The sequence below is a fragment of the Pecten maximus genome, chromosome 15 (genome assembly GCF_902652985.1).
Source record: "Pecten maximus chromosome 15, xPecMax1.1, whole genome shotgun sequence".
NCBI lineage: Eukaryota > Metazoa > Mollusca > Bivalvia > Pectinida > Pectinidae > Pecten > Pecten maximus.
The window spans coordinates 1,727,081-1,750,130 of record NC_047029.1 but is presented as its reverse complement, the minus strand read 5'-3'; the positions used below and the strand labels follow the sequence as shown (position 1 = coordinate 1,750,130).

Here is a 23,050-nt window from a genome sequence, read left to right as displayed (position 1 = left end):
TAGACTTCAGTTTTGTGTTTGTGAAGTAAATCGTAACTAGACCACAGTTTTTGTTTGTGAAGTAAATCGTAACTAGACTACAGTTTTGTGTGTGTGAAGTAAATCGTAACTAGACTACAGTTTTAGTGTGTGTGAAGTAAATCGTAACTAGACTACAGTTTTTGTGTGTGTGAAGTAAATCGTAACTAGACTACAGTTTTGGTGTGTGAAGTAAATCGTAACTAGACTACAGTTTTGTGTGTGTGAAGTAAATCGTAACTAGACTACAGTTTTGGTTTGTGTGAAGTAAATCGTAACTAGACTACAGTTTTGGTGTGTGTGAAGTAAATCGTAACTAGACTACAGTTTTGTGTGTGTGAAGTAAATCGTAACTAGACTACAGTTTTGGTTTGTGTGAAGTAAATCGTAACTAGACTACAGTTTTGTGTGTGTGAAGTAAATCGTAACTAGACTACAGTTTTAGTGTTGTGAGGTAAATCGTAACTAGACTACAGTTTTGTGTGTGTGAAGTAAATCGTAACTAGACTACAGTTTTGTGTGTGTGAAGTAAATCGTAACTAGACTACAGTTTTGGTGTGTGAAGTAAATCGTAACTAGACTACAGTTTTGGTTTGTGTGAAGTAAATCGTAACTAGACTACAGTTTTGTGTGTGTGAAGTAAATCGTAACTAGACTACAGTTTTGGTTTGTGTGAAGTAAATCGTAACTAGACTACAGTTTTGTGTGTGAGGTTAATCGTAACTAGACTACAGTTTTGGTTTGTGTGAAGTAAATCGTAACTAGACTACAGTTTTGTGTGTGTGAGGTAATCGTAACTAGACTACAGTTTTGTGTGTGTGAAGTAAATCGTAACTAGACTACAGTTTTGTGTGTGTGAAGTAAATCGTAACTAGACTACAGTTTTGTGTGTGTGAAGTAAATCGTAACTAGACTACAGTTTTGTGTGTGTGAAGTAAATCGTAACTAGACTACAGTTTTGTGTGTGTGAAGTAAATCGTAACTAGACTACAGTTTTAGTTTGTGAGGTAAATCATAACTAGACTACAGTTTTGTGTGTGTGAAGTAAATCGTAACTAGACTACAGTTTTGTGTGTGTGAAGTAAATCGTAACTAGACTACAGTTTTGTGTGTGTGAAGGTAAATCGTAACTAGACTACAGTTTTGGTGTGTGTGAAGTAAATCGTAACTAGACTACAGTTTTGTGTGTGTGAAGTAAATCGTAACTAGACTACAGTTTTGTGTGTGTGAGGTAAATCGTAACTAGACTACAGTTTTGGTGTGTGTGAAGTAAATCGTAACTAGACTACAGTTTTGGTGTGTGTGAAGTAAATCGTAACTAGACTACAGTTTTGTGTGTGTGAGGTAAATCGTAACTAGACTACAGTTTTGTGTGTGTGAAGTAAATCGTAACTAGACTACAGTTTTGTGTGTGTGAGGTAAATCGTAACTAGACTACAGTTTTGTGTGTGTGAAGTAAATCGTAACTAGACTACAGTTTTGTGTGTGTGAGGTAAATCGTAACTAGACTACAGTTTTGTGTGTGTGAGGTAAATCGTAACTAGACTACAGTTTTGTGTGTGTGAGGTAAATCGTAACTAGACTACAGTTTTGTGTGTGTGAAGGTAAATCGTAACTAGACTACAGTTTGTGTGTGTGAAGTAAATCGTAACTAGACTACAGTTTTGGTGTGTGTGAAGTAAATCGTAACTAGACTACAGTTTTGGTTTGTGTGAAGTAAATCGTAACTAGACTACAGTTTTGTGTGTGTGAAGTAAATCGTAACTAGACTACAGTTTTGTGTGTGTGAAGTAAATCGTAACTAGACTACAGTTTTGTGTTTGTGAAGTAAATCGTAACTAGACTACAGTTTTGTGTGTGTGAAGTAAATCGTAACTAGACTACAGTTTTGTGTGTGTGAAGTAAATCGTAACTAGACTACAGTTTTGTGTGTGTGAAGTAAATCGTAACTAGACTACAGTTTTGTGTGTGTGAAGTAAATCGTAACTAGACTACAGTTTTGGTTTGTGTGAAGTAAATCGTAACTAGACTACAGTTTTGTGTGTGTGAGGTTAATCGTAACTAGACTACAGTTTTGTGTGTGTGAAGTAAATCGTAACTAGACTACAGTTTTGTGTGTGTGAAGTAAATCGTAACTAGACTACAGTTTTGGTTGTGTGAAGTAAATCGTAACTAGACTACAGTTTTGGTTTGTGTGAAGTAAATCGTAACTAGACTACAGTTTTGTGTGTGTGAAGTAAATCGTAACTAGACTACAGTTTTGGTGTGTGAAGTAAATCGTAACTAGACTACAGTTTTGGTGTGTGTGAAGTAAATCGTAACTAGACTACAGTTTTGTGTGTGTGAAGTAAATCGTAACTAGACTACAGTTTTGTGTGTGTGAAGTAAATCGTAACTAGACTACAGTTTTGTGTGTGTGAAGTAAATCGTAACTAGACTACAGTTTTGTGTGTGTGAAGTAAATCGTAACTAGACTACAGTTTTGTGTGTGTGAAGTAAATCGTAACTAGACTACAGTTTTGTGTGTGTGAAGTAAATCGTAACTAGACTTCAGTTTTGTGTGTGTGAAGTAAATCGTAACTAGACTACAGTTTTGTGTGTGTGAAGTAAATCGTAACTAGACTACAGTTTTGTGTGTGTGAAGTAAATCGTAACTAGACTACAGTTTTGTGTGTGTGAAGTAAATCGTAACTAGACTACAGTTTTGTGTGTGTGAAGTAAATCGTAACTAGACTACAGTTTTGTGTGTGTGAGGTAAATCGTAACTAGACTACAGTTTTGTGTGTGTGAAGTAAATCGTAACTAGACTACAGTTTTGTGTGTGTGAAGTAAATCGTAACTAGACTACAGTTTTGGTGTGTGTGAAGTAAATCGTAACTAGACTACAGTTTTGTGTGTGTGAAGTAAATCGTAACTAGACTACAGTTTTGTGTGTGTGAAGTAAATCGTAACTAGACTACAGTTTTGTGTGTGTGAAGTAAATCGTAACTAGACTACAGTTTTGTGTGTGTGAAGTAAATCGTAACTAGACTACAGTTTTGTGTGTGTGAAGTAAATCGTAACTAGACTACAGTTTTGTGTGTGTGAAGTAAATCGTAACTAGACTACAGTTTTGTGTGTGTGAAGTAAATCGTAACTAGACTACAGTTTTGGTGTGTGTGAAGTAAATCGTAACTAGACTACAGTTTTGTGTGTGTGAAGTAAATCGTAACTAGACTACAGTTTTGTGTGTGTGAAGTAAATCGTAACTAGACTACAGTTTTGTGTTGTGTGAAGTAAATCGTAACTAGACTACAGTTTTGTGTGTGTGAAGTAAATCGTAACTAGACTACAGTTTTGTGTGTGTGAAGTAAATCGTAACTAGACTACAGTTTTGTGTGTGTGAAGTAAATCGTAACTAGACTTCAGTTTTGTGTGTGTGAAGTAAATCGTAACTAGACTACAGTTTTGGTTTGTGTGAAGTAAATCGTAACTAGACTACAGTTTTGGTTTGTGAAGTAAATCGTAACTAGACTACAGTTTTGGTTGTGTGAAGTAAATCGTAACTAGACTACAGTTTTGTGTGTGTGAAGTAAATCGTAACTAGACTACAGTTTTGGTTTGTGTGAAGTAAATCGTAACTAGACTACAGTTTTGGTGTGTGAGGTAAATCGTAACTAGACTACAGTTTTGTGTGTGTGAAGTAAATCGTAACTAGACTACAGTTTTGTGTGTGTGAAGTAAATCGTAACTAGACTACAGTTTTGTGTGTGTGAAGTAAATCGTAACTAGACTACAGTTTTGGTGTGTGAAGTAAATCGTAACTAGACTACAGTTTTGGTTTGTGTGAAGTAAATCGTAACTAGACTACAGTTTTGTGTGTGTGAGTAAATCGTAACTAGACTACAGTTTTGGTGTGTGAAGTAAATCGTAACTAGACTACAGTTTTGTGTGTGTGAAGTAATCGTAACTAGACTACAGTTTTGTGTGTGTGAAGTAAATCGTAACTAGACTACAGTTTTGTGTGTGTGAGGTAAATCGTAACTAGACTACAGTTTTGTGTGTGTGAGGTAAATCGTAACTAGACTACAGTTTTGTGTGTGTGAAGTAAATCGTAACTAGACTACAGTTTTGTGTGTGTGAGGTAAATCGTAACTAGACTACAGTTTTGTGTGTGTGAAGTAAATCGTAACTAGACTACAGTTTGGTGTGTGTGAAGTAAATCGTAACTAGACTACAGTTTTGTGTGTGTGAAGTAAATCGTAACTAGACTACAGTTTTGGTGTGTGTGAGGTTAATCGTAACTAGACTACAGTTTTGGTTTGTGTGAAGTAAATCGTAACTAGACTACAGTTTTGTGTGTGTGAGGTTAATCGTAACTAGACTACAGTTTTGTGTGTGTGAGGTTAATCGTAACTAGACTACAGTTTTGTGTGTGTGAGGTAAATCGTAACTAGACTACAGTTTTGTGTGTGTGAAGTAAATCGTAACTAGACTACAGTTTTGGTTTGTGAGGTAAATCGTAACTAGACTACAGTTTTGTGTGTGTGAAGTAAATCGTAACTAGACTACAGTTTTGTGTGTGTGAGGTAAATCGTAACTAGACTACAGTTTTGTGTGTGTGAAGTAAATCGTAACTAGACTACAGTTTTGTGTGTGTGAAGGTAAATCGTAACTAGACTACAGTTTTGTGTGTGTGAAGTAAATCGTAACTAGACTACAGTTTTGTGTGTGTGAAGTAAATCGTAACTAGACTACAGTTTTGTGTGTGTGAAGTAAATCGTAACTAGACTACAGTTTTGTGTGTGTGAAGTAAATCGTAACTAGACTACAGTTTTGTGTGTGTGAGGTAAATCGTAACTAGACTACAGTTTTGTGTGTGTGAAGTAAATCGTAACTAGACTACAGTTTTGTGTGTGTGAAGTAAATCGTAACTAGACTACAGTTTTGTGTGTGTGAAGTAAATCGTAACTAGACTACAGTTTTGTGTGTGTGAAGTAAATCGTAACTAGACTACAGTTTTGTGTTTGTGAAGTAAATCGTAACTAGACTACAGTTTTGGTTTGTGTGAAGTAAATCGTAACTAGACTACAGTTTTGGTTTGTGTGAAGTAAATCGTAACTAGACTACAGTTTTGGTGTGTGTGAAGTAAATCGTAACTAGACTACAGTTTTGTGTTGTGAGGTAAATCGTAACTAGACTACAGTTTTGTGTGTGTGAAGTAAATCGTAACTAGACTACAGTTTTGTGTGTGTGAAGTAAATCGTAACTAGACTACAGTTTTGTGTGTGTGAAGTAAATCGTAACTAGACTACAGTTTTGTGTGTGTGAAGTAAATCGTAACTAGACTACAGTTTTGGTTGTGTGAAGTAAATCGTAACTAGACTACAGTTTTTGTGTGTGTGAAGTAAATCGTAACTAGACTACAGTTTTGTGTGTGTGAAGTAAATCGTAACTAGACTACAGTTTTGGTGTGTGTGAAGTAAATCGTAACTAGACTACAGTTTTGGTGTGTGAAGTAAATCGTAACTAGACTACAGTTTTGTGTGTGTGAAGTAAATCGTAACTAGACTACAGTTTTGTGTGTGTGAAGTAAATCGTAACTAGACTACAGTTTTGTGTGTGTGAGGTAAATCGTAACTAGACTACAGTTTTGGTGTGTGTGAAGTAAATCGTAACTAGACTACAGTTTTGTGTGTGTGAAGTAAATCGTAACTAGACTACAGTTTTGTGTGTGTGAAGTAAATCGTAACTAGACTACAGTTTTGTGTGTGTGAGGTAAATCGTAACTAGACTACAGTTTTGTGTGTGTGAAGTAAATCGTAACTAGACTACAGTTTTGTGTGTGTGAAGTAAATCGTAACTAGACTACAGTTTTGGTTGTGTGAAGTAAATCGTAACTAGACTACAGTTTTGTGTGTGTGAAGTAAATCGTAACTAGACTACAGTTTTGGTGTGTGTGAAGTAAATCGTAACTAGACTACAGTTTTGTGTGTGTGAAGTAAATCGTAACTAGACTACAGTTTTGTGTGTGTGAAGTAAATCGTAACTAGACTACAGTTTTGTGTGTGTGAGGTAAATCGTAACTAGACTACAGTTTTGTGTGTGTGAAGTAAATCGTAACTAGACTACAGTTTTGTGTGTGTGAAGTAAATCGTAACTAGACTACAGTTTTGTGTGTGTGAAGTAAATCGTAACTAGACTTCAGTTTTGTGTGTGTGAAGTAAATCGTAACTAGACTACAGTTTTGTGTGTGTGAAGTAAATCGTAACTAGACTACAGTTTTGTGTGTGTGAAGTAAATCGTAACTAGACTACAGTTTTGTGTGTGTGAAGTAAATCGTAACTAGACTACAGTTTTGGTGTGTGTGAAGGAAATCGTACTAGACTACAGTTTTGTGGTGTGTGAGGTAAATCGTAACTAAAGACTTCAGTTTTGGTGTGTGTGAAGTAAATCGTAACTAGACTACCAGTGTTTGGGTTTGTGAGGTAAATCGTAACGAGACTACAGTTTTGTGTGTGGAAGTAATCCGTAACTGAAAACTACAGTTTTGTGTGTGTGAAGGTAAATCGTAGACTAAGACTACAGTTTTGTGTGTGTTAAAGAAGTAACTAAAATAATTTTAAGTTTGTATTTTAAAAAAAAAAAGGAAACGTAACTTACACATTTTTTTTAAAAAAATAAATTTGGGTTTTCAATTTTTTTTTGAAAAATTTTTAAGAACTACATTGTTTTCTCGGGGAAAATAATTTTAAAACTATTTTGGGTGGGTAAAAAAATTTTAATTTTTGGGTTTTAGGTTTAAAAACCCCGGTTTTCAAAAATTTCCCGGTTTGTTTTAAAAAAATTAAAAAAAATTTTTTTTTTAAAAAAATATAAATTTTTTTTTAAAAAAGTTAAAATTTTTTTAAATTTTTTTAAAGTCAAATTTTTTTAAGTTTTTTTTTTTTTTTTTTTTTTTTTTTTTTTTTTTTTTTTTTTTTTTTTTTTTTTTTTTTTTTTTTTTTTTTTTTTTTTCCCCTTTTTTTTTTTTTTTTAAAAACAAAAAAAACTTATTATTTTTTTTTTTTTTAAAAAACTTTTTTTAAAATTGAAGTGTAACTTCAGTTTTGTGTGTGTGAAGTAAATCGTAACTAGACTACAGTTATGCAGTTAATATTCAAATTGATGTTATGTTTCATATATGCTGATATATTATTTTAAGTTAGAGGTGGTATATAATGGATTAAAGGTCACAAACGTACATATAACTAGCATAATGACATTATTATCCTTTTAGCATGAGCACTGGACCTAAACTGACTTTCGAAATATTCAAGGATTAGCTTGAAAGAACTTGTTCACGTTACGGAGCAATTACATAGATTCTACTCTTATTCAGCAGTTGTTTAAAACGAAAGTAATGATTTGTTAACGTAAACACTTAACAGAATCATTGAAGTAAATCCTCAGATTTAGATTTTTAAGATACGGTCTCAGCCACTGATCTATAGCATTAAAGTACATATTGTAGGTCAATCCGTACAATTTCATCTTGTGTTAACAGACCACGTGACACTTCTCAACATTCTATATTTAAGATATATGCTATTCTACCAACCAATCAAAAGATATGTTATAAACTGTAATCTATGACAACATATTATTTAAAGGAATATATACAATGTTGTATGTACTAATTATTATTTTACTGTAATTATTTAGATAAGTAACGATACACCTACTGATGCTACTGGTGATACACATACTAGTGTTAAAACGTATCTTCGCAGCTGATGATTAATTATTGATTATAGTGTTAAATCGCGTTAAGCAAATTTCTCCTTGTAAACATTACCTTCCCAAAGTATATATTTACAATGTTATTCGAAATCTTAGCTCAGATATATTTAGTCTTTCTCTAAAACAATTATATGAGAAATCTTAGTTTGAAGTATTAAGTCTTTCTCTTAAACAATTATTCAAAATCTTAGTTAAGGATTAATTAGTCCTTCTCTCTAATAACAATGATATTCGAAATCTTAGTTTAGAATTTAGTAGTCTTTTTCTATAGCAATGATATTCGAAATATTAGTTTAGAAGTAATGAGTCTTTTAATAATGTCAAATTATGAATTCGTGTTTGGTTATGAAAACAATGGACAGATGTAAGAAAAGTATTATTTGTTCTGGTATATAAACGGTTTTGAACTTGACTAAAATTCGCAAAATTCTTGTTATCATTGTACAAAATAACATATATTCATATGAACACAAAATACCACACAAAGACAATACTACACTCTAGCCACAGTCTATTTTAACAGATAACGTCAGTAAATAACAATACTTTACTGTATACTCCAATGCGTATTACACTATAGTTATTTAGTTGTAGTTAAAACTGGGCTTTAAATGACCTTGGATGTTGATATGACGTTAAACAATACTAAACATATGCCTGCAGTCATCATTCAAGTTATTATATTTTCGGAAATGATTAGTGAATTGAACTGTAACTGAACAAATTTAATTAGGAACGAATGGCGTTGGAATAAGATCACAGCTCAAATATATTTATTACAGCTAATCCTTATGTTTTTAATTGTTTTTATATCCTGCAGGCAGAGGAGTGATGAGGTGAAATCAGGACTAAACAACTGGAGTGTATCCTGTATAGATAGACAGATACAGCGAAATGGCTTCTGGTCCGACAATGGTGACCAAAGTATCCTTTATTAGGCAGTCAGACAGTTTCAGATACAAGTTCTTATTAGGTCATCTGACCCAAAGGGTCAGGATGACCTATAGTCATCGTGCTTCGTCCGTCGTCGTCCGCCGTGCGCCGTGCGCCGTCCGTAAACTTTTTCTTTCAAAACGCTACTCCTCCTTAACGCTTGGGTGGATTACTTCCAAATTTGGTTTGAAGCATCATTGGGAGAGGGCAATCATATTTTATATAAATGAGGCTGGTCTGACCCCTGGGGCCAGAAGGGCGGGGCCCCAAAAAGGGAACTTAGGTGAATATTACTATAAAATCCTACTCCTGCTTTACCCTTGGGTGGATTACAACTAAATTTGGTGTGAAACATCATTGGGGGAGGGCGGTCATATTTTATATAAATGAAGTTGGTGTGACCCCTGGGGCCTGAGGGGCGGGGCCCCAAATGGGGAACTTTGATGAAATTTTGCTATAAAATCCTACTCCTCCTTAACCCTTTGGTGGATTTCAACCAGATATTGTGTGAAACATCATTTGGGGAGGGTGATCATATTTTATATAAATGAGGCTGGTGTGACCCCTAGGGCCTGAGGGGTGGGGCCCCAAATGGGGAACTTTGATGAAATTTTGCTATAAAATCCTACTCCTCCTTAACCCTTTAGTGGATTTCAACCAGATATGTTGTGAAACATCATTTGGGGAGGGCAGTCATATTTTATATAAATGAGGCTAGTGTGACCTCTGGGGCCTGATGGGCGGGGCCCCAAATGGAGAACTTTGATGAAATTTTGCTATAAAATCCTACTCCTCCTTAACCCTTTAGTGGATTTCAACCAGATATGTTGTGAAACATCATTTGGGGAGGGCGGTCATATTTTATATAAATGAGGCTGGTTTGACCCCTAGGGCCAGAGGTGCGGGGCCCCAAAAGGGCAACTTTGATGAAATTTTGCTTTAAAATACTACTCCTCCAAAACCCAAAAGTAGATTATTACAAAATTTGGTGTGGAACATCATTGGAGGAGGACAATCATATTTTATATAAACGAGGCTGGTCTGACCCCTGGGGCCAGAGGGGCCGGGCCCCAAATAGGGAACTTTGGTGGATATTTGCTATAAAATCCTACTCCCCCTTTACCCTTTGGTGGATTTCAACAAGATATGGTGTGAAACATCATTGGGGGAGGGTGGTCATATTTTATATAAATGAGGCTGGTGTGGCCCCTGGGGCTAGAAGGGCAGGGCCCCAAAAGGGGAACTTTGATGAAATTTTGCTTCAAAATACTACTCCTCCTAACCCCCATAGTGAATTATTACCAAATTTGGTGTGAAACATCATTGGAGGAGGACAATCATATCTTATATAAATGAGGCTGGTTTGACCCCTAGGGCCAGAGGGACGGGGCCCCAAAAGGGGAATTTTGGTGAATTTTTGCTATAAATCCTACTTCTCTCTAACCCTTGGGTGGATTAATACGAAATATGGTGGGAAACATCCTTTGGGAAGGGTGGTCATATTTTATATAAGCGAGGCTAGTGTGACCCCCGGGGCCTGAGGGGCAGGGCCCCAAAAGGGGAACTTTGGTGAATATTTGCTGTTAAATCCTAATCCTCCCTAACCTTTTGGTGGATTACAACCTAATTTGATGTGAAACATAAGGTGACGGCAATCATATTTTTTAATGAGACAGGTCTGACCCCTGGGGAAAAAAAGATGGGGCAAAAGGAGCGCTTAGGTTAAACATTTCTTAAAAATGCAATTCCTCCTTAATGCCTTAATTGATTACAACCATATTTAGTATGAAACATCATTGGGGAAAGGCAATCCTAATTGATATAAATGAGTCTTGTCTGACCCATTGAGACAGAGGGGCATGCCCCAAAAATGGGAACTTGGCTAAAATTTTGTTTTATGATGCTGCTCTTCCTGCACAAGCTAAATGGATAAAAACCAAATTTGATCTAAAACATAACTGGCTGAGATAAATAATTTATGGTAATAATGCTGGATTGAGGGGTGTGTTCCTGCTGTAAGTGTAAGTGTTTGTCAGATGACCGTTAAGGCCCATGGGCCTCTTGTTTGTTAAATTGTGTTACTGTACCTCATTTACAGGACAAGACATCTCCAACACTACCAGTGCCCAGTCTAGCATATCATGCATTACTCACATACGCATATAAGTCGAGGGTTATTAACACATACAAACACACACACACTTGCACATGCATTCGAATATACAACACACACAGTCATATTTACAAACAAACACACTTTCATACAGATTAATACAAACAACATCATACATATACCCACTCACCTTTGTATAGAGATATTCTCATACTAACGGGAACGTACATATTTATGTGTGAGTACGTACACAAATAAAAGAAAAAGAAAATGTACACTCTCCCTATCTGACCAATGTATGCTTCACTAGTTTTAAAACCGCTCGTTACATCAGTACAGATAATGGCACTGACTGAATATATACAATATCTGTCTAATGCCAAAAGTATTAAAAATCCTCAAAAATAATCGCTTATACATGTAGGATTAAGAGTTAGGTACCAAATATAGTGCGGAGCATATCTAGTAGTTTTAGATTTAAAAGATGAAAAGAAATGCTTAAAACTTTTGTTTGGTGCTTATAATATCTATTCTTGTATTCAATCGATCGTAATTTCTCTTCATCACAGATGTAGCACCTGTAAGTGTATTTTATTTCAACACCAATATCGGACGGATATGTTTATATACATATTTTATCTACATTTGCCTGTAAACTACCTAGTCAAGTATCTGATAAATGTTCATACATGCTTAAAAATATTTTTATCATTAAGTGTAAAATCATCACATCCTGATATAACGGCGAAAATAATTGCTAAGGATTTCTGATTCGGTCAGGTGCTGAACTTCCCATGGTATTTACGTACATTGTTGATAATGAGAAAGCGTATAGCCAAAGTTCACATAGGCAAGTTTTATCTCTTGGGAAATCTGGTTATTGTGACAACGCCCGAAACAGCCGGGCCTCCATAAGGGAATTCGAAGTATACCACGCAGTTAACAACATAGCTTGTGTACAATAATAACAGAGGCAAGGATTATTTATCAATAGCGATTCACATTTTTTTTATGTGGAGTGGCTTTATAAACCGATTAAGAAAAATATGCTCGTGATTATGAATACTACATATATGTTAACAACGGATGAGATATGTCTTGTTTCTTACGGAGGTCAAAGTATGCCAAGCCTATTAGCATGTGATAAGCATTCTCTTATTAGTAAACAAATATCCCATTGGAAACCATTGTTTACATCTCAATATGATTTTTTTATGAAGTTAGTCAAGAAGAACTTTCTAATTTTCTGAATACCCTAAATCAAACAGTGATGGATTTACAAAAATCGGACAAGCGAATTGCGCCTTTATTATCAAATATCAAATAAGTTTTTAAAAAATAATGAATCATTGGTTTGATGTAAACTTCTGCATTTAAAGTTTGTTTCAGGCCAGCTCACAAATATGATACAGTAAAATATGGCACGGACAAGTATTAATATTTTGGTATTATTTTGCAACAATTGCAAAACAAGTTCTATCAACATATATTAATCACGCTTGTTGACCTTGATGGAAGCGCGCGAGATGTCTTAGTGTGGGAGTAAACAAAGTACCCGGGAAATCCCAACTGGTTGGGCAGGTGATCCCCGTACCCAAAATAGATATGATACCTGATGAATTGATAGTCCTCATCACCGTAAGGTTTGCTTGGTGTAAGCTACATGTGTGACAACAAGCCTAAAGTAAGATTTTCTATCCACGTATCCTTAACTTCCGTAGAATTTATCATGCTGGGGAATCTTGTTGGATCACTGAGGATGCCTTGTATATTGGACCTCAAGATGGGAACCAGACAACATGGAGATGATTCATCAGAGGAGAAGAAAAAATTGCTAAAAGATCGATGCGCACAGTCCACATCTGCTACCCTAGGTCTTCGTATCTGTGGCATGCAGGTATGTTTTCCTGTACCGTGTTGACTAAAGCAGTTTGTTTTTCAAAATTGGAAGGCTTCAACTGATTCTGTTAAAATAGTAAATGATAATTTGTATTCATATTTAAATCAACGTAAGGCAAAAGAGCACATCAACCGTGACGTGTATGGGGTATGGACAATATATCGACATTCTGACAGCTGTAAGCTTGATGGTGTAGACCGGGAATCTCTCATTTTTGTCTGCGTCGGTCCATCCTAAGTGATGGTTAAGGTTTCTGATAAAAGCTTTTAATTTCCAACTTTTTACTTCATAGATATTTTAATAAGTTCATGCTTCGCAAAGACATTAGGGGATCTTCATTTATGTTTCAGATTGAAACTGGAACAATATTATAATTTTTCTGATTTTTTGGCATGTTTGGGACAATCGTTTGCCAATATCGTTATGGCAAAATTCATTATGTTAAATTTTCGGTTAAAGTTTTGTACTTGTTCATCATTCATAAGTACCAGTGATAAGTTTATGTCGGTTATATGTTGTCTTTTGATACCATTGTCTACTAGAGTATTTGATTTTCTTTATATCAATATTTGTAATGAAACACAATGCACAAAAACTGTAGTTCAACGTACAACCGTACTAAATGCAACTATTAGTGGACTAACACTAACGTGAGAAAACTGTTTACCTTTATGATGAATATCTAGCTTCTATAGAACAGTATGTCGATTTTTCTTGTTGACAGGTCTACCAGGCAGAAACCAATACCTACCTTTCTTACAACAAGTACCATGGTCGGGCCTTGGACGACAATGGTCTTCGTCAAGATTTACGGCAGTTCTTTCACAACACCGGCTCTCTAAATATACGTGAGGTGTCCCGGATGATACAAAAACTGCGCAGACTCCATCATGTGCTATCTACACAAGATACGTTTTACTTTTTCTCCTCTTCTCTGCTGCTTTTTTACGACGGTTATATTGAGGATTATCAGAATTACGACCAATCAAAACAAACAACTGCATATTCTGAACAAATTTCTGACAAATCAGAGGAGGATTTGTCCGTCAGCAGTTCATCTCGTGATCTCCCCGAAGGATGTAAAATGGAAAAAGCTGATGATGGGAACTTCTACCCGTTTGGTTGTGACGACGTTTCAGGCACGGCAGATGCCCGGATGATTGATTTTGCGCACACGGTTCTGAGGACGGACGTACAGGAACACCAGGCTGGCGTAGAGGAAGGAATTTTATTTGGTTTAGTTAATCTTATAGACATACTGCAGTCAATCGCCGACGGCTAATATGTACCTGTTATTGGGTTTTTAAGTTTTATTGAGGAAAATTTATTGCCACAGGTTGCCTTGGTATTGCCTACTTAATTTTTCCATATTCAAAACGCATGTGGAATTTTACATTACATCTGGTAAACTATTTAGATGTTAATTGAAAATGTCTAATTATTAACGATTTTCAAAAAAAAAAATAAGATTTAGACACATTTTTTTCAATCAATTATCATTCCGTGAGAATTAAAATAACATTGTTAATCCCTTTATTATCTCTATTTTAAATCTGCTGAAAGTACCCCCACTGTAATGCAACTTTGTGTTTTATTTTACCAAGTATTGTTTTAAATATATCTTTAATGTATTAACCATGTTATCGGGGTAAGAACAGATATCATCCTGCTGATTTGCTATTTTTTTAATCTTTTGAACAAATGAAATAGCTTAAACATGAGTGTTCAATTTTACATGACATTTTCAAGGATGTAGAATATATTTACATATCGAGAACAGAAGTCGTTGTTATGATATTCATGTGTACATATATTATTGGCAGCACATGTAATATTTTTCCATATTGATACAATTGTTATATTTTGGAATTTGAATTTTTACTTAATTAACTTTTACATACCGAACAGTGCTGCCATTTTGGAATGCTATGAGAAATGTGGCAATATTTGTAACATTGGGACCTCTATGTACTTGTTGATCCAGTGATCGTGTTATGGTTAGCCGCACTCACGATGTATACTTCGCCTTTTAACTTGTAAATAACAGAAAACTGTTCTAGTTCCCATTGACAGTGTGTGTGACTCACGTGACATTTTCATCGTACAAACCGCTTCATGTTTGTTTTATTCCAACGTTCGGTTGCAAAAACATATTTATATACCATATTTGTACGTTCTAACCAATGTTTGCGACACACATTCTCCATCTTCTCATTGATAACTTCACCAGCTGGTTTTGTAGGCCACTTTGGTGGCTGTTTCCTGTCAGTTAGTTGAGTTTCACTGAGAAACAACAGGGGGAATCTGGGATGGTATCACAAACATAAGTTAGTAGGTACAAGTTTGATAGGCAGTTTAGGCTATATATCGTGTAGATAATATGTTGCTGTGAAAGAAGCTATAACATAAAACATACCTGATGCTGCTATCAGCATTTCATTTTGTCACCCACGCACCGATTGAGGTCATTCCAGTTAGGAGTAAATGTTATTTTGCGAATATTAACACACACAAGTTGGCTGGGCATCAGAATGTTTTGGAAAAAATGTTACATTGTATTCATGATGGTGACATAGTTGTTTTATTTTTGTATTGGGATGAACGTTTTCCCAACAGCTGACGTTTTTCAAACACGTGTAAACATTAACAAAAACAAAACACAGATTACGAGAGATGGGTTACAAAAAAACGGAAGAAAATATCAATTGAATGGACAATGTGATAATGTTAGTTTTTCTGTTTGGCCCCGAATATCCTAAAGGGGCCCATATCCCTCTCCTTTTAAAAATACAACCATCAAGATTCAACAGGGGCCCCATATCCCTCTCATTTTAAAAACACAACCATCGAGCTTCTACGGTGGTCCATATACCTTTTCTTTTAAGATACACAGCAATGGAATGCGGCAGGTTTTAATGCATATTTTTCCATTGAATCTTAAAACAGAAAACATGGAGAAAACAACCCAGGTTCTGCAGGTGCTTCCATATGAGGAAACCAATATGTAGCAGCACATTCGATTTTCTATAATGGACGTATATTTAGCAGGTTGTCTCTTTTTAATCAATACGTTCTCCTACTAGTAAGATTTTTAATCGATATAAATATATTCTCTCTAATAAGTTAGAATAGGGATACCTAACTTCTTGTAAATAAACCCGATATTTTTATGTCGGAATCAAATGTTAACAATATTTTTACATTCGCATTTTGTGCGTATGTGGTATTTACTGCATTGATCTATGATAATATTTCCATTATTTCATTGTATCAAATAAATGTTCGGTGCGTCTAGCTGTAAGGTGAAAGTCCATACGGTAATCTTGCCAGAGTTGTCTCCCATTAATGATGCAGTCCTAACGTGCCTGACGTTAACGATAACCATGTCTGGCTAATCTTCCAGTGCATGTCATACAGCTTGCCAGTTATGCATCAATTAATTGTCAACGCATCCTTTGTTCTTTTTCATAACCAGCAAGTCTTAATTAAATACACTTTTTTTTAGTAAATTAACGACATGAATATTGCTCAATTAAACAGGGTTATTTTTCCAAGCCAAGTGTACTTTTTGTTTAAACTTGGAAAAAATTAAAATGAGATAATAACTATTTCATATAAGTTTGTGTTGTTCATGTTATACGTATGATAAAAGTTGAATTAAAAAAGTAATTTTGGTAAAAAGTTACATTTCTATCAAACTTTTTTATTGATATTTAATTGACCAACTCAATGTGCATCATTCCTTTCTTTGTTATGTTTAGACAGTTTTTATCTCTTAGATAATATTTTATTTGTTTGTTGTCATTAAATCACATTTTTTTTATATTTTTCATTTTTTACTTCGGCCTAAGCAGAGTATCAAATAATGTATTGAAGGGTTTAAACAGTTCCTAGTACAAACGTTTAATAATATATAATCGTAGACATACTGAAACACTTTAACCATTTACGCAATACTAAGTATGTCTTTTTATAGAAACACCACACGTGTTCATTTTGACGTTGGAATAGTATACACTGTATATGGTTTATGTATTTTTAGTCTGCAATTTTTCATTAATAATTACTTATGTTCACGTCTTTCTTTTTCAATCAATGTATTGTTATTTCTAAACATGCTATGTTTCAATGTTGATAACTTTATTGTTACTGTTTCAAACATATAACTCTATTTTACTGTAATTATATAAAGATTGTACTAATGACAATGATTTATTCTTATTCGTCGTAATATCAATGATAAATGAATTTATTAGGTATATTTTATACAAATTATAAAGTAATATTATTTATGAATATTCGCGTAATTGAAGATATTTGTTGACATTCATTTTAAAACCATATTTTTATAATATGTTGTATTTCCTTACACCATAGTGACAAAACAATGCGAAACATCTAATTGCTAAGACAAACAAACACGTTATTTTCATGCATCATTGGAAAATGATGATTTAAATATGTCTATTTTCTACCTGAAATGAAATAAAGTCTCTTATCGAAATATGGTGTGTTACTCTTTCTTGTTGGTGGTGATAATGCGTTTGCTGACTCCCGGAGGAATGAATGAGCTATTTTGTATTCTACCATGTTTGCTATGTAACTGCGGTTTTGATTGGTTTAAAACCATGTATTATTTTCCAATAACCCACGCTCGTGCCAATAATACACGGTCGTGAGTCACGGCTGTCACAATTTTAAATATCTAATATTCACCCGTTTCATAAAAGGTTACTATAGCCGAGTGGGCTAATGGGATAGCAATATATTTTTATCACGACGCGAGTTCGAATCCTACGGAGGCCCTCCTTTTTTTTTTCTTTTTCTTTTCTTTTTTTATCCTTTTTTTTTTTAATTTTCAAAATCAATGCCATATGATAGATACTCTTGATCGTAGTACTGTATTGCCTGTATATTTCATCAACAAATAATACAATACTCAAGAAATAAGGTTTTCCTGGGGTTTCTTTGCTGTTTTTCTATTAGAAAGAGGTCGATCTCAGAACTAAACAGTACATGGTAGAATAGAAATAATCAACTTTGACTCGTGTATTGTTGCAGGATATACAACTCTGACTCGGATATTTTGCAATTTTAATTAATAACTCTTGCCTGCGGCCTTCGTTATTAATTTAATTGCAAAATATCCTCGTCATCGTTGTATATCCTGCAATAATACACGAATCATCGTTAATTTTTTCTTAAATAAGATATTTGTTGATATAGATTATTTGGCTTGACAGCTTTGTAAGAATAGGAAAGGATATACCAGAAATTCAATGTTACGGTGTGAAAATCATTAAATTTAATCTTACTATATGGCGCTTTAAATTTTAGCCTGACTCGGCAATCAACGGACAACTTTACCATTTGCACCATTAACGACACTAATTGCCAACCATTACATACCATGGACGTGGTTGGTTTAGTGGTATCCTATAAGTTAATTGTAAATTGACTTTAATTTGTTACACGTTTGTCAAGTAGGTCATGAACAAATATACGACGAAGTATATCGAATGAGATCCGTATGAAATCAACCCAATGCTAGTACGAGGGATGATTGATATGTTGTCAGCGTCGTATTGAAGGAGGTACTCAAGTATGTTCTTTTTACGTCCTACTATTCTCTGACTATATAGGGACGTGTACCCAAGGACTGGTCTCATTTAGTTAGTTTATATCGACGGGGTAGCAATCTAGAGTGAACAAGACAAGCGGCTTTTGCAAAATGGACAAAATCTGTAAAAGAGCAGTGATCCAATATTTTCATTAAAAAGGTTTAACACCTGAGGATATCCATATTGATATGGTAGCAACACAATGGAAAGATACCCCTTCATATGCTACAGTAACAAGATGGGTAGCGGCATTTAACCGCAGCCGACAGAGCCTTGAGGAAGACCCCCATCATGGAAGGCCTGTCAATGTTGCAACCCTAGGAATGGTCACAAAAAGATATATAGCCAGTAAAGTCGGCATTTCACAGGCAAGCGTACATTCCATTCTGACCGAGGATCTTGCAATGAGAAAACTTTCGGCCCGTTGGGTACCAAGACTTCTGACAGTTGATCAGAAGCACACCAGTCACACATTATCGCGTGCTAGTCTTAACTTGTTTAGGAAGATCCTGCCAACTTTCTTCCGAGAGTTGTCATTATGGATGAAACATGCGTCCATCATTTTATCACAGAAGCCAAACAACAATCGAAACAAGGAAAGCACCCTGGCTCTCCCCCGCCAAAGAAGGCGAAGACAGTTCCATCAGCTGGGAAGGTTATGACCTCGGTTTTCAGGTTTGCAGATGGTATTCTGCTGATAGATTATCTCTAAAAGGGACAAATAATGGCACATACTATGCTTCACTTCTGAGGCAGTAACGGGGAAATAATGTTATTCCATCAGGACGATGCTCCTGTTCACAAGTCTGTCCTTGCCATGGCTGCCATTCACGATTGTGGCATTAAATAGATTGAGCATCCGCCTTATTAACCTGATCTCGCTCCATCAGACTTTTATCTATTTCCAAAACTGAAAACAGCTATTTCAGGGACCCACTTTCAGACTGATGATGACGTCATACATGCAGTGGATGACTTTCTGAACAGCTAAGAAAAGGAGTTCTATGAAAAAGACATTGAGGCCCTTAAACACCGCTGGCAAAAGTGTATAGAAACTGAAGGAGATTGAGTTGAAAATCAATACAAAATGTCCGACAAAACTCAAATCCTTCAATATGAGGCTCACAACATATCAATCAGCCCTAGTATACCAGTTTTAATATATGTCGTCACATTTTACTGAATACGTATTTATATTATGGTGCACTAAAATTTTCGCGCATTTCCAAATTAAAACAAATTAGCACAATGAAGAATTAACGCGTTTCTGTAAAAAAAGCACATAGATAATGGAATTGTGCAATGCTTCTAGAGCGAAAAGCGCAAAAGATGATAACCGCTAAAACATGTACGTTTACAGTATTAATACTTTGGATCTCACTTTTATTTATCTTTAATCACAAGTCACGGGTACATTCTGGTTAACACACCTCTGAAATGCTGATATTCTGGTACCATATCGCGAAACGTTACGTTAACATTTGCAGGTCGAACCTGGGAACACGCGATAGCGTTGTGTCAATCATGTAAATTAATGAAATCGTACATGGGTCTGTTCTGTGGACAGGGAAGAGATCTATATCTCGACCCGATTGCAAGAGTTTGACTTCCAAGCACGAAGTTTGCCAAGTGCTGGCAAGCCAAACTCGAGGGTTGAATGCTGGGAAGAGTTGGTATATGACATTCCACACAGAGAAGTACATGTAGGTACGTTACCATCATCATCTCCCAAAAAAATCTCCAGACACTTAACCGTACACACTCCATAGGAACACACCAAGGAATGTTCCAGTGTGCAAGTACTTGGGAGTTTACATCAGTCAGGACTTATCTTGGGATAAACAAATCATACGGACAGTTGCGAAGGCCACCAGATCTCTCGTAAACCCCTGCGACCACTATCGCAGCAGAGAGCCAGGATGGTTTTTGATTTAAACATATTTTATTTGTAATTTACAATTTGTTACAAAGGGATTGGACACAAGTTTTCCAATTTATATTAAGCCCTCTCCCGATACAATTTTACATTGAGAGAAAATTCACATAATGGCAGTTTTATTTACATATTTACAATCTAATTTTATAAGAAATAGAGAGAAAGAGAGAGAGAGACATAAGGGGAGGGAGACGGAGAGAGTGACGGAGAGAAAGGGGAAGAGAGGGGGGAGTTGGAGGGGGAAAGAAGAGAGAGAGACAGAGAGAGATTTTATAAAATATTGATACAAATAATCTTATATATATGGGATATACATGTATATCTAAATACTTCATAAAGACAAATAGTTTTGTGGTAGACCTAAGCGGACTCGGGCAACAATCACTTTGGTACACAATTCGACTTTCCTTTCGTTCAAACTTGTCTAATGTCTATGATAATCCATGCCAGTGGTGTCTTCCTCCTTTTTTACTGGTCCTTCCTTTATAACATTTCACACACACCCGAATGTCACCCGAGTCCGCAAAGACAAAAATATAATGTACATTAATTTCCAATAAAGATATTTTTAAAATCTATTTGTATTTTTAATAAATAGTTGGGTTGATTGGCATATAGTTACATTTTCTTGATGTGAAAGTTCATTTTTTTCCGAATAGCAGAAGTTGCAGGTCTAGTGGGATGAATAATTTAGATCACGAAACAGTTGCAAACGCTGAACAGAGTAATTAATACATTCAAAAAAGAAATGATATGCATCTTCAACAGGGTGTCCACATTGGCAGTGTTTAAAATTAATCAAATTTGCATGAAATAAATCGTTGTTTAGAGTACTAGATCTGTTTCTTAATCTTGCATGCATAATGTTCTGTTTTCTGTCACCAATTTGATAGTAGAAGGGAACTTTTGTGTCTGTAAAATTTTGAAGAGAATGTTTAAAGGCCGAGTACGTAACACTTTGTCGGATTTCGTTATCTAAATGATTCCATAGTTGGATAGTAGAGGGAAAGAAAGATGAATTAGTAAGATGTAAACGGTAATTTGGTAACGAGTAATTATTGGCATTTCTATGGTTATATTGAGAATTTTCTGATACTAAAGGTGGAAGAAGTGATGTTAGGTAATTTGGAGATAATTTATGTTTAATTTTATAAAAAAAAAAAAAGCTGCAATTTTCGCCTAGAGCGTCTAATAGCAAGAGGTTCTAAACCACTTTCAGAATATAATGACTGTATACTAGTGTAAGATGGTAATCCCGTAATCACACGTGCAGCTTCTAGTTGAAGTTTTTCTAGTTTGTCTGAGTCAACGAGACTACACCCATCCCATACCTCACAACAATATTCTAATAATGGTATAGTATACGAAGTATATATTCTATATAAAGTATGGCGATTTAATATATATTTAAGTTTACGCAAAACACTTATCTGTTTCGATACCTTTTTACAAATACCATCAATATGACTAGTCCATTTACAATTTCCGTCCAATATAACTCCCAAGTACCTATGATTTTCCACGAAGTTCACACTAACATTATCAAATTTAATATCAATTGCATAATCTAGCTCAGAATTATGGATAAGCAGTGCCTCTGTTTTGGAAGGATTAAACTTTACTAACCATTTATTTGCCCAATTTTGAATGTGCTCTAAATCGTTGTTGATTACAGATTCAACATTTTGAGGGGATGGATTAGAATATAATAATTACGTATCGTCTGCAAACAACTTTGAAAGACTTTGTAGATTATCGGAAATGTCATTAATGTATAAAATAAATAACAAGGGACCAAGTACAGAACCTTGTGGAACGCCAGCGTTAGTAGTTTTAACAAGTGATTTAGAGTCACCCACACAAACTTGTTGTTTCCTTTCACTTATATAATTTAAAATCCAATTTAAAAGTTTGCCGCTAATACCATAGTTTGCTAGTTTCACCTCCAGTCCCTTGTGCCACACACGATCAAAAGCTTTCGATATATCACCAAAAACTAAACATGTAGGATGTCTTTTTTCTAGATTTTCACATAAAGTGTGATAAATTTCAATAAGTTGATGTCTGAACGGTCTGATTTATATAATTTCAACAGTCTATTTCTTTTCCTAATTTCCTTACGTAAAGTTGAGTCAAACCAAGGTTTGTCATTTGATCTGATCGTCACAGTCCGGGTCAGTATACATTCTCTGGCTATGTCGAGGTATCTACATGTAGTCGTAAAAAGATTACACATATTATCTGGTGAATTAGCATTCGCAAAAAAGTCAACCCAGTCCGTCTCGTCTAATATACTATTGAATAAATCATAATTTGCATCATTATAGCATCTAATCTCCCTGTCATACGTCCTTCTGAAATTCGTTCTAACAGTCAATTCAGCAGTTGTCGCCTTATGGTCCGAAATGTCACTTTCAACGTCAATAATATCTGCATAAGTAAAGTTACACGTGTCGGACAGTATAATGGGGTCAAGTAAGGTCGAGCTAGTGCGACCTACACGTGTCGGTCTATCTATAATATTCGAAAGGTGAAAGGAGTCGAGAATATCAACAATTGCATGATTTCTACTAACAGTTAAAAGATCTACGTTTATGTCACCAACAATTACTACCCGTGAAGTTTCATTAAGAGCAATTTTAATAGAGTGTCGGAAATAATTCCAAAAAGTAAGAGCACTTTGTGGAGGTCTATACACTGTACATACATAGAAGGTATTTTTGCCAGGATGTTTAACCGCCATGCTGCAGAAATTCCTTTGTACCTGT

At 35.2% G+C, this 23,050-nt stretch overlaps 1 protein-coding gene across 4 annotated transcripts in view; it reads left to right on the top strand.

Annotated features, from left to right (window-relative positions):
• LOC117343111 (inositol hexakisphosphate kinase 2-like) overlaps positions 1-17,229 on the top strand; it is a 32,462-nt gene extending 15,233 nt beyond the window's left edge. For all 4 annotated transcript variants that reach the window (XM_033905422.1, XM_033905421.1, XM_033905425.1 and 1 more), the window contains exons 4-6: positions 8,600-8,703; positions 12,547-12,722; positions 13,450-17,229. In XM_033905422.1, the coding sequence (XP_033761313.1) occupies positions 8,600-8,703; positions 12,547-12,722; positions 13,450-14,007 (838 nt within the window). In that variant the 3' untranslated portion in view covers positions 14,008-17,229. The remainder of the gene's footprint in view (positions 1-8,599; positions 8,704-12,546; positions 12,723-13,449) is intronic.
• Positions 17,230-23,050: the final 5,821 nt, after the last annotated feature.